The 13130-nt window shown below is 36.0% G+C and overlaps 1 protein-coding gene across 1 annotated transcript in view; it reads right to left on the reverse strand.

The window, feature by feature from the left end:
• Window positions 1-7682: 7682 nt before the first annotated feature.
• Window positions 7683-13130, reverse strand: part of CCNY (cyclin Y) — a 428167-nt gene continuing 422719 nt past the window's right edge. Inside the window, exon 10 of the mRNA XM_053713846.1 lies at window positions 7683-12874. Within this exon, the coding sequence (XP_053569821.1) occupies window positions 12758-12874 (117 nt within the window). The 3' untranslated portion in view covers window positions 7683-12757. The remainder of the gene's footprint in view (window positions 12875-13130) is intronic.

Genomic DNA, 13130 nt, shown 5'->3' on the forward strand with positions numbered 1-13130 from the left:
AAGATTATACTTTAGCACAGTAGTAAATAGCCTTGAGATTTCTCAGGGATTACATCACATAGTATAAGTAAATGGGGCTATCTGTGTGAGCTATAAAATTGGCAAGGGTAGCTGAAGGACAGTTCCAGAGCATTGTTAAGAAAAAAAAGGTTACTTCTCAGATTGAAGAATAAAGACATGACATAGTGTAAAGACAAGCGATATAGGTGATATTTCCATATGGCATAACGATATGATCCCATATAAGTCATCTATATAGGCAGTACATTTAGTATCAATGGTTGCAGCATATCAATACACAACAATAACTTGAACAGACGCACCATTTAAGCTGAATAATAGAACCATACCCCAACATAGTATTGAAGGGAAATCATCTATTATTTAGGTAGCTTAGCATAAACAAAGTCAACTTAACATAGTTATATAAACACTAGATTTTCTTTTTCTATTCTTATTCTCTTTTTCTTATTGGAAATGGCAATACTGTGTCAGTATACCTGAAATAATAATGGTAGAGCCATCCCTTAAGTTATGTAAGCACACTACAATCTAATAGGCCAGGGCTATATATGTCAACTGTAGTATAGTTATAAAACTGATATATTGCTCCTATTATGTAGTACGAGTCTCCTTTTTTCTAAAGCTATAGCTCAGCCAGCGCAAGTATGGGGTTCCACGTCTAGTGGTTATCTAGTGTATACGTCTAATAAGCGATGTATCAGAGGCCTAAAATTTCAGTACTAGGGGTGAATGTAGGAGTCGGAGAGGGTATCTATTGTTGGTCTACAATGAGCTCAGTATTCTATTCTCTGAAGGGAAAAGTCACCCTGTTACTGATCCCTTACAATATAGTCATAGATCTAGCCATGTATACAATCTCTAAAAATGGCATACAAGTGGAAAAGTAACATATAGCCAACGTGAAGAGCATAGCTATGTGTGGGTACAATATGGAATTATTATGTTTTAAATATCTTACCTTCTTTCCCTTCTTAGAGTCTATAGCATAGAATAAAGTTGATAGAACATCGGTCCTTGGTGAATTAGAAATGTCATAAGACAAAACACTTATACTTGATAAAGCAGGATCTAAGCTTAGAATAAACAAACAGATGTACGTAGCATAATAAAGTTATATAAACCAAACGAAACATTACAACAGCAACAAAAAAAAAAAAAAAAAAAAAAAAAAAAAAAAAAAAAAAAAAAGGTGTACATAAAAAGGGAAAATTCACACTAATCGTTTTATATAATACTTTTAGAGCCAGAATATAAGAAAGCAAAAAGGTTTACAGTCTCAGTATAATGTTACAGGGAAAATGGGCATAGGCACATTACCCACTTTACCATCTTTAGATCAGCCATCTTCTTCTTCTTGAGCTTGGTTTAAGGTAGCAGAGGAGCTGGTATGTCTTTGTGGAAGCGGGTCCCATTGTGGGACTGACGGATCTAACGAACTTTGAGCTGGGGGCTGTTGTGATAGCTCAGAGTTCCATATTTTCCGGAGATGGTGGCTCTGTTCCAGTGTGGTGACAATATGTTGGTGATTGTCCTTTAGTACAAAAAGTCTAGTTGGGTGTCCCCATCTATACTTGATATTGTGAGCCCTTAAAAATTTAGTAAATTCTCCAAAGTGTTTCCGCTGTTGCAGGGTATGAAAAGACAAATCCGCAAAGATATTAATGTCTTTAAATTGATCCGAAAGAAGAGGCTTCGCCAGGGAAGCCCTAACCAGCCGCTCTTTGTATGTGTAGAAGTGCAGCCGCACAATAACATCTCTTGGCTTGTCTGACGCTAAACTGCGAGGACGTAGGGCTCTATGAGCTCTGTCAATAAGTCCCTCATTTGGAGTAGAAGGTGGTGCAAGATGGCCAAAAAATTCAGATAGAAAAGTGACCAAGTCACCTGGGGCCACAGTTTCGGGAATGCCTCTGAGACGTAGATTGTTGCGGCGGGAACGATCTTCAACATCCGCCATCTTGTTTTCTAGCATAGTAAGTTGCTCTGCAAGGCTTTGGGCATAGGCAAGAACGTTAGCTTGATCCACCGCCATATCTTCTTGTTTCCTTTCCACTGTATCTAGTCGCTCTGAAGCAGAGTTTAAATCTCGTCTCAGATCTGTTAGTGAAGCAGTGATTTGGGTCTGAAAGGAGGAATGATGTGCCTCAAGCAAGGATTGTAGAGATGTTAAAATAAATGTGGGTGTCACAGTTGCTGGGGCCGCATCTTGCAAGGCCCGTAGGGTGGTGGTCACTGTATCCGACATAGATGTAGGAGAGGTTGAGCTGTCCTGTGAGTCCTCATGAGTGGCCGGTGAGATAGGGCTGAAATGGTCTGCCACCGTCCTTTTAGGGGCTGCAGCTAGTTTAGGTTTTCTTTTATTAGGCTGTGCCATTGATATAAGTTAAAAGGCACAAGCCAGTCGCTTATATCACTTATAATAAAAATGAGGGCAAGTGTGATAGGGATGTGCCAGGGCCCTGGGGCTGTGAACTCTCTCCCCCCTAGGAGGTGCAATTAGCAAGTCATGTGTGCCACAGTGTAGTATTTATCAGAATTATAGGTAAAGGAGTTGTTGTTGCGTGTTATCTTCTCTGTCACCATAAATATCTGTAGTTGTGGTACAAAATTAAGCACTGAAAGTGAACAGTCTACATACACAGTGGGAAATCCAAATGTACACGAAATAGCACCACTCTTAAGTAATGTGATTAACGTTAAGTAAAGATATTCTTGTGAAGTGTACAGTCTGATGGTCCCAATATTAACTTGTGCTGCTGGGATTTTATAAGAACTCCTTTATTATAGTCCACCAGTTAGAAGGGGATTGCTTGTGATATATGTTACAGTCAATTAAGCTGGCCCCAGAGTGGATATATTTCCAGAATCGCAGTGTGGGGACTTAGGCTGCTCCACGCTGTGTTACATTCAGTTGCGCAGCATAAAATAGCAAGAAAGATGGCGATTCGCGCCAAAATCGTTGTAACCTGTTGTGGCTGTATAAATGTCACTAAGGCACTATTAGGGCTACTGGCGCAACTGGTGAGCTAAAGAGCTTTATATCGTGTGAGTGCTGGGCATAGAGTAGTGTGAAACGTGACTTACTCTGATCCGGAGATGAAACTCAGAACCGGTCCTTTGAAATATCTCCACAAGTCTGTACTCGTAGCACACCGCACACCTTTTGATGGTAGTATAGACTCCGGAGCGGATCCCCGACCCTCCGGAGTGATGGGTGTGTAGTGTGCTTAAGCCGGGAAGGCCAGGCAGCTATAGGCGTGCGGTCTTTACTGTGAGGCCAAGAGCTCCGGTCTGTCCACAAAATAAAGTTGTAAATTTGAGCATAAAAACCCACTGTTTGTACAGAGTTACCTCCAGCAGTGTACCGGAACAATTCAGGGTAAAAAGAAAACTTTTGAAAGCAAAATAAAAGCTTAGTTAGACTATTCAACAGAGGAGCTCTGCAATAGTGTGTCTGCTCTGCGCGGCAGTCAGCTCCGCCCCCACATCCCTATATTTTAACTCTGATTTTATGTGTATATAATAAAAGTTATGTTTTATTAATTTCAATGAGACCTCTCTAATCGTTTGGAGTCTACTTTGAATATAGTTACCTTATACTTTATATGCCTACCAAGAGTGCTAACAGTGTATTCTAAGATGGGCTCTTAACCCATCATATTTTGGTTAATAAATATTATGTAGGGGTCGGCGATGTTAGGGGCAGCAGATTAGGGGTACATAGGGATAATGTAGGTGGCGGCGGTGTGCGGTCGGCAGATTAGGGGTTAAAAAAATGTAATAGAGTGGCGGTGATGTCGGGGGGCCTTGGTTTAGGGGTACATAGGTAGTTTATGGGTGTTAGTGTACTTTAGAGCACAGTAGTTAAGAGTTTTATGAACCGGCATTAGCCCAGAAAGCTCTTAACTCCTGGCTTTTCTCTACGGCTGGAGTCTTGACGTTAGATTTCTAACGCTCACTTCAGCCAAGACTCTAAATACCGGCGTTAGAAAGATCCCATTTAAAAGATAGGATACGCAATTGACGTAAGGGGATATGCGGCATGGAAAAGTCACGGCTGGAAAGTGAGCGTTAGACCCTCTCATGACTGACTCTAAATACCAGCGGGCGGTAAAAACCAGCGTTAGGACCCCCTAACGCTGGTTTTGACGGCTAACGCAGAACTCTAAATCTAGGCTTAAGTTACGAAAAATAACAAACACTAAGTTACACAAAAAAATAAACACTAAGTTACAAAAAATAAAAAAGAAATTATCAAAGCTTTAAACTAATTACACCTAATCTAAGGACCCTATGAAAATAAAAAAGCCCCCCCAAAATAAAATAAAAAACCCTAGCCTACAATAAACTACAAATAAACCTTAAAAGGGCCTTTTGCGGGGCATTGCCCCAAAGTAATCAGCTCTTTTACCTGTAAAAAAAAATACAAATACCCCCCCAACAGTAAAACCCACCACCCACACAACCAACCCCCCAAATAAAAAGATAACTAAAAAAATCTTGGATGCCGTCATTTAAAGGAACCTTCATTCGTCGTTAGTCTGTTGGAAGAAGAGGATGCTCCACGTCGGATGTCTTGAAGATGGACCCACTACGCGCCGGATGGATGAAGATAGAAGATGCCGTCTGGGTGAAGACTTCTGCGGGCTTGGATGAAGACTTCGGCCAGCTTCTTGGAGGACTTCTTGCCGCTTGGATGAAGACTTCTCCCGGCTTCTTGGAGGATGGATGTCGGATCTTCAAAACTGTAAGTTGATCTTCAGGGGTTAGTGTTAGGATTTTTTAAGGGTTTATTGGGTGGGTTTTATTTTTAGATTAGGGTTTTGGGCTGCAAAAGAGCTAAATGCCCTTTTAAGGGCAATGCCCATCCAAATACCCTTTTCAGGGCAATGGGGATCTTAGGTTTTTTTAGTTAGTTTTTTATTTGGGGGGTTGGTTGTGTGGGGGGTGGGTTTTACTGTTGGGGGGGGGGGGGTATTTGTATTTTTTTTTACAGGTAAAAGAGCTAATTTCTTTGGGACAATGCCCCGCAAAAGGCCTTTTTAAGGGCTATTTGTAGTTTATTGTAGGTTAGGGTTTTTTTATTTTTGGGGGGCTTTTTTTATTTTCATAGGGCCATTAGTTTAAATCTTTGATAATTAATTTTTTGTAACTTAGTGTTTATTTTTTTGTGTAACAGTGTTTGTTATTTTTGGTTACTTGGTTGTAAGTTTTTTTGTAACTTAGTAATTTTTTAGTGTAGATTTAAATGATTTAAAAAGGGTTAGGTGTTTAAATATGAAATATATTTTTTTTAATTTGTAGTTTAATGTAATTTTAGTTTAAAAGTTAGGGTAGATTAATTAATAGTTTAATATAGTTTAAGGTAATTTTAGTATAATAGTTAGGGTAGATTAATTTTTATTTTAACATAGTTTAATGTAATTTTAGTTTAAAAGTTAGGGTAGATTAATTATTATTTTAATATAGTTTAATTTAATTTTAAAGATAAGTTTAAATTTATAATAAGATAGGGATGAGTTAATATATTAACCGGCAGCGGCGGTATAGGGTTTAAACAGTTTAGTATAGTGTGGGTTTTTAGTGACAGTATACAAATAAAGCTGGGAAAAAGCCGAAGAGCAGCGAGATTGATGACTGTTAGTAAAGAACAGTCCGCTGCTCATCGCCTCGTACTTGGTGCGCAGCTTTTTGACAGCTTTTTTGTTAAATATGGAGAGCGTATTCAGGTCTGCGGCAGCGATGTTAGGCGAGCGTATTGGTGCTGTCGAATGCAGCACAGTTGACGGCTTGATAAATAGGCCCCTATAATGTTTAGGTCATGCAATGGTTGCATTGGAATACTGTCTAAAATACTGGTGATTTTTGTTTCTCAAGATTAATAAATACAACTTGTGTTGTCTACTCTTTGAAATCTTTACCTTTCTCACTTGTTCTTGCCCCTCATTCTCCGCTTAAGACCTCTCATAGATCTTGTAACTATAAACCTGGGACTGTACTTCTGTTACCTGTTAAGAAATAGCTAAATCTTGTTACTGATCCAAATGACACAACCACAATCAACCAAATTAGCATCTAAAACACTTTTATTTCAGTGCTAATGGATTTGAGCTTATCGGTGTCACTTACAACTGCTATTGATGCCAGTAGCAAATTCTCTTTATACATCTGTTTTCAATCATTTTCATGTTAACATGTCACCTGTAAATGGATTTATCAGTGAACATGGCTTTATGATGTCTACACCATGACTCAAACATAAAAGTCAATCTAATTTTAATTTGTTTGTACACCTGTAGCAAATACATGTATACTTTATAAAAGGAGTGAACATGGTAGATGGATTACTTGTATCCACTCCACTTACATTATCTACCATTTCCCTGTTTGCTAAAAAGAAGCTACACTCCATGACTCAGTGATTTAATAGACTGTAAAGTGCACATTGTTTGTATTATATATAACACATGGTTGCACCATTATTTCATTCTCACTGCAGAGTGAATGTTAAAAAAGCATAAAAGTCAATTTAGGAACGCATGGCGTATTTCACCAATTAAACACTGGGCTGAAAACTATCTGCATAAAAAGAAATGTTTAAACTAACTATAAACTGACATTTTATTACTGAAACATGCAGGGCATTTTTTTTATTAACAAAGATCAGAGAGATACACACTTTTTAAAATCTTAGGGGGGCTGAGATTTACATTCCTTATTTAATTTGGCTGTGGCTTATTAAATGGTGCACTAATAATTACTGTACCTTTACCCAATACACAGACAATCTCAGAATTACTGTAGTATACACTTCAATCTCCCTGTGGGGCGGGGGAGGCACAATTCACAGAGATAAATTACATGAATAGACAATTAATTAATGTAAATAATGCATGTTGCAATGGGGTTTTACTATATTAATTAAACATTTAAAAATGGCTAATTGAAAAGCACATTATACTAGATGTGTATGTTTTCATTATTCGAATAAGGAATTGCACTACTTATTAAATCAACAAAAGTTTGTCTATTTGTTAAAGAAATAATCAAACATACAAAAATACACTATTATATTATATACACTATATTACCTTTTTACAGAATATAATAATTATTTTTTTAATTAGTTGATGAGATAATTAATTTAGTTAATTTGTTGATGAGATAATGAGTTAAACATACATACAATATATATTTATACTCAATAAAAATCTGTCATCTATATGAAAGACACCTCAAACGTGGAACGTATTTATTTTTTGTTGTGCACTTCCTACTAATGCTCATTGGTTGACAGACACTTCCCAATAATGACCTACTTCTGTTTATTGGCTAATAGGTACTATCTGCAAATGTTCATTTGGCTACCTAAGAGAACTACAACAATTAATAATTGTTTTTGCTATGAAGTGCTACAGAGTTAGTTGTCTGAATATGTAAATTAGAACAAGTATTTTGTACAAATCCAGCTTTAATAACACTAGGGAATTTTCATACATTTGACAATCAAAGAGTAATACTAAAGTTACTGTACCTTTTTGGCAAAATTGGAACAACTCAAAACAAAAGCAGTGAAACTATTTTTTTTTTTTTTTTTAAAGAGAATAATAAAACTAAAAAAGCATTAAGGCCAAATTAGAAATGGATAATAAACAAAATCCAAACAGCAGATTTTATTCTAAAGTTTAGTGCAAGGACATATCAAAAAAATAATAACGGGGAAACTGGTCAACATTAGCAGTTTCTAGAGGACAAAAAACAATCCCTATAGAGTGTTTTTAAACTGTATGTACATACATACATACATACATACATACAATAAATAGATCATAATTTTAAATGATTAACAAAATATAAGATCAAGAGTGTGGAGACTTTCATATATGTTATCTTCTTCAACCAGATACTAGGTTTTTGCTATCAATGCTACAGCATAAAAATTCTGCAATACACAAGTAAAATTGTGACAAAAAACATGACTTCATCTAAGCAACAGAGCTGTATAAATTTATGAAATTCATACATTTAGGATAAAATGGCTTTTATACATTTGCCTACATTACTGACATATTGTAGTGGATCACAATTTAGTAACCAGTAATGAAAGTGCTAAATAGCATGTTTACAAGGGTTAGTTGATAATTCATGAAAAATAAACCCAAGGCTTTCATTCACAATACTTTTTCTCCCAACAATGCAACTTGCAGTAATCGAATGGCTACAGAGAAAAATTTAATTTCACAATATGAAAATGTTAATTTTAATATTTGAAAAAAAACAAACAAACAAACAAAAAAAACCCTCTAATGACATGTTCTCAGGCAGACTAAAATGTTGATTACAGCATTTTTCAGTATGAAGTTCAGTGTAGAATAAAATGGCTCAAGAATGTAATTTTTATGCATATTATTGTGTTCATTATTGGCAAATATATATCTAAACATGAAAAACTTTCAAATATATTCAAAGTTATAAAACATAAAAATGGCATAAATAGTGTTTCTCGGTTGCAATCCCTGACTTGTCTTAACATCAATACATATTGCTATGAGAATTTGCCCTCATTTTCAGTACTCAGTGGTAATACAAATAAATACATTTTAAGTAAGCATTGGCCATAGATGATAGTGTCCATTGTATGGGGTTTCAAACATGAAATATTTTTTTGATGCTGGTTCTTTGGTTCCTATGATAATAATTTAAAAAAAAAAAAATTGAATGGGCAGCAACAATTACTTAAAAAGCTTAATTCCCCAAACATCTTTTCAGCACAGGAAGACGAAATGATGGCATCCTTCAACAAATCAATGTTAAGATTCCACCTTTACTTTTTCAAATAATCCACAACAGACCACCTAAATAAAAATAATCCCATCACTGTAAATCATACCTTCCTACATTGTACTCCTCATATGTAATAATTTCAAAATCAACCTAGTGGAAAAGTAAATTAAGCCATGCAAATCAATACATTTTTTCCAAATGTTTGTTTATTTTGTGGATTAATGTTGGTGTTTATCATATTGTCACATGTTTGTCAAAAATCCCCAAAATTATAACTACTTTTATCAAAATATTTAAATTCCAACTTCTATCCCGTTTACCTCTTCTGTGTCCAATCTTTTTTCTCTCTGGAGGCTCCAGTGCAAATTTTTCTAATACAAGAAATTAAAACATTATGTCTATGGGGTAGATTTACCAATGTCTGACCGACATGATACGCTGTAGCGTATCATGTCCGACAGACATCGCTGAATGCCGACAGTATACGCTGTTGACATTTATCATTAAACAAGCAGTTCACCAGAACTGCTTGTGCAATGCCGCCCACTGCAGATTCTCGGCCAATCGGCCGCTAGCAGGGGGAGTCAATTAGCCTGATTGTATAGGATCGAGCGGATTGAAGACCGCAGCCTCAGAGGCAGTGGACAAGTTATAGAGCAGCGGTCTTTAGACCGCTGCTACATAACTGCTGTTTCCGGCGAGCCTGAAGGCTTGTGCGGAAACAGGGGCATCAAGCTCCATTCGGCCCCTATATCTGTAAATGTTTGCTTCAAGAAGATGAATATTGCTATTTGGTTTGGAAAGTGGAGTGCAAATTATATGAATTTGAGGGCTGTATTGTATCACTTGGGCTTACGTTGGATTCTAGTGGGTGCCAAGAGTTACAGTCATCAGTATTTTTTTCTTTAAAATGGCATCAAAATCAAAAGTACGCTGTCATGGTTTAGACAGAGCAAGAAAGAGGCTTTTCAGTTTACCTCTATTATCTAATGTATTTTGTTCTTTTGGTTTTATTTGTTAAAAAGCATACATAGGTAGGCTCAGGAGCAGCAATGTACTACTGGGAGCTAGCTGGTGATTGGTGACTACACACATATGCCTCTCGTCTTTGGTTTATCAGATGTGTTCAGCTAGGTCCCAGTAGTACATTGCTGCTCTAGATTTGACTTTAAATATGAAATATGCAAGTCAAAAGTGCTATAATAAAAAAAATACTCTTTTTGAACCTTATGTCCCTTTAAATAACAGTTATAGAACAATTTTCTTTATCATCTTACTGCGTCACAGGAATGTTTATTATCAAAATACTTTTGGGACCATCAAGTAATGAAATCGCAGAGAGCCTTTATACGAATGATACTTGAAGGACAAAAAATAAATTACATTATAGCCAGGAATGTACCAAGTCATGGATTCTGAGCTGATAACATTCAGGTAAGACTAAAGAGGAGGGGACAAAATTGTTGAATTTGTCAGGAGAAGCACAGCTGTTGAAATAAAAAACAAAAAAGCCATAGAACACTCAGGGCTGACAAAGATATCTGAAGCAACAGAGACACCTAATATCTTTTACACACTTTGTAGAATGACTAAATCTGTCACGGCTTGCTTTAAGAGCAGAAGGAGGCAAGTTTTCTTCCAGGATAACCATTTACGTGGCTTAATTCATGCGTTCTTCACAAAGATAAATCTGTACAATTTCAGCCTTGCTGAAGCACCCCCAGATCATCACAGATCCTCCACCAATTTTCACAGTGGGTGCTTGACCCTTTGGCTTGTAGGCCTCTCCAGGTCTCCGTCTAACCATTAGATGGTGTAAGGGCAAAGCTGAAAGTTGGACTCATCAGAGAAGATGACCTGGAATCAGGTGCATGAATCAAGCCACATACAAGGTTATCCTGGAAGAAAACGTGTTTCCTTTTGCTCTGACAATGTTCCCCAAATCATAGGATTGTTTTTTCTGGCAGGACGATGCTCCATGCCACACAGCCAGGCCAATCAAGGTGTGCATGGAGGACCACCAGATGAAGACCCTCTCATGGTCAGCACAATCTCCAGACCTGAATGAACCCCATTGAACCCTAGAATGTGATTAAGAGGAAGATAGATGGTCACAAGCCATCAAACAAAGTCGAACTGCTTGAATGTTTGTGCCAAGAGTGGCATAAAAGTCACCCAACTGCAATGTGAAAGACTGAAAATCAGGTTTAGTCCACTAAATATTGATCACTTGCTAAGTTAAAACATTATTATTGTGTTGTTTAAAATTAAATATTTTTAGTTTTCTTTGCATTATTCAAGGTCTGAAAACACTGCATCTTTATTGTAATTTTGACCAGTTGCCATTTTCTGCAAATAAATGCTCAAAATTACAATATTTTTATTTTGAATTTGGAAGAAATGCTGTCAGTAGTTTATAGAATAAAAGAAAAATGTTCATTTCACTCAAACACAGACCTATAAATAGTAAGACCAGAGAAACTGATAATTTTGCAGTGGTTTCTCAAATATATATATATGGAACAGAGATTACATACATTAAGAGACTCTATATAGAAAAAGAATTTCTCAAGTCCAACTTAATATTAAAATTCATTATGTGAAACACGTTTTTAATTTGTTTATAATTCATAAAATCTATCCGAAGTTCACAAAGATAAAACCAATAAGCCCTGGTCTAATAATAATAAAAAAAGTATGAATTAGGCTTTTTTTCTCTCTCATGTTTAACAGCAATGTTTTTTCTCTGGGTAATTCATTTTCTTTACCTATCCGGTAAACTAGAACTATAATACACAGGTATTATTTATGCCATGTTTAAGTAAACAATAACATTTGGGAATATTGCTTGCAAAATGCATCTGGTTGGAAAGGAATGAACGCACTTGAAATATAAAATATAGGCAATACAAAAATCATTCTTTTTTTTCATATTTAAACCCATACAGCAATAGACTGCAGTGTCTCATCTCTGCCATGGTCTGCCTCTCTGTATTTGGCTCAATAAAGTTTCAATTACATCTGGAGGAGACTGAATACTTATTCCGAGAGTATTATACTATAAGACCAGGCAAAAATAAATGACAACTTGCATACACTTTCACTCATACAGTACATAAACACTATAAATAAAAATATATATATATATATATATAATGTTAAGAATGATAAATGACTTCCAAATGCACTTTTGGTTCAGCGCTATGGTTGACATCATTAAATAAAAACTATTTAAAAGTTGCACAAAACCATGAAAAGTGGACTCAAAACCATATCAAAGAAAAGGATAATAAGATAGCAACTTCATTTACTTGAAAGCCAATCATTTCGAAGTACGGATACTTCATGTACTGACGACTTCCTTGGCAATCAAAAATGTCAAGCGGAATGGATCAAGGCTGAAAGGGAAAAAATTGGCTGAAAATATAATGGCATCCGATCTTGTCTAATTTTATATCACCATATATGTGATACCTTTGTGTGCCAGTTCTGAACGCCAGTATTTTAGTGGTATATAGAGCCTGACGATACAAAACAAAAATCACTAATGGTAAAAAAAAAGAGATAGAGAACAGGATATCTGGATATTAAACACTGTCAATCAGGTTTCGCCGATATGTACAGAAAAGCATTTCCTAGAAATATTACAACCTCTGCATTAAAATGGTAGTTTGATTGTTGTTAAATATTTGTTTCCTCTTCACAGCTTTTCTTTTATTTCTGTTACATGTTGTCCAGATAATATAGGGAAGCAGTGGGGGGAAAAATGGAATGGCTTCAAAATGTTTGAAGAAAGTGACTGATGTAATCCCATCCTTATGATAGGGAGGCACTGTAAGGGAGGCTTGCCAGATCTGAAGAGTAAAAAAGAAGTCTTTTTATCCCTAGGAAAAACAATATTTTGACCAAACAGTATATAAGACAGTGAAGCCTGTATAGGGAGTCACTGTTAAGATAAAATTGCAGGTGACCATCGAACGACAGTCAGGTTATCAGTACTCGTGGAGCGTCTCTTGGCAAATTTTCGGAAGTCCTTGTATTTATCCTCACACAAGCGGGAGATAGCCTGTAAAAAAAACACAAAAAAACCCAGATAACTAATATCTCATTTATGTTACATTCATAACACGTACCTGAAATTGCTATAATATAAAAAAAAAAATCAGTCAGAGGTAAACATGAAGTAATAATAAAAAAAAAATTCTTAAAAAGCTTCTTCGGTGTTTTAAGGGATAGAAAGGTTAAAATTGAAATGTTCATGAGTGCATTTCAATTTTAAATAGAAACTGTTTTCAATATACTTCCATTAGTAAAAGGTATTA

This window comes from Bombina bombina, chromosome 5, assembly GCF_027579735.1.
Source record: "Bombina bombina isolate aBomBom1 chromosome 5, aBomBom1.pri, whole genome shotgun sequence".
In the NCBI taxonomy this organism is placed as follows: Eukaryota; Metazoa; Chordata; class Amphibia; order Anura; family Bombinatoridae; genus Bombina; species Bombina bombina.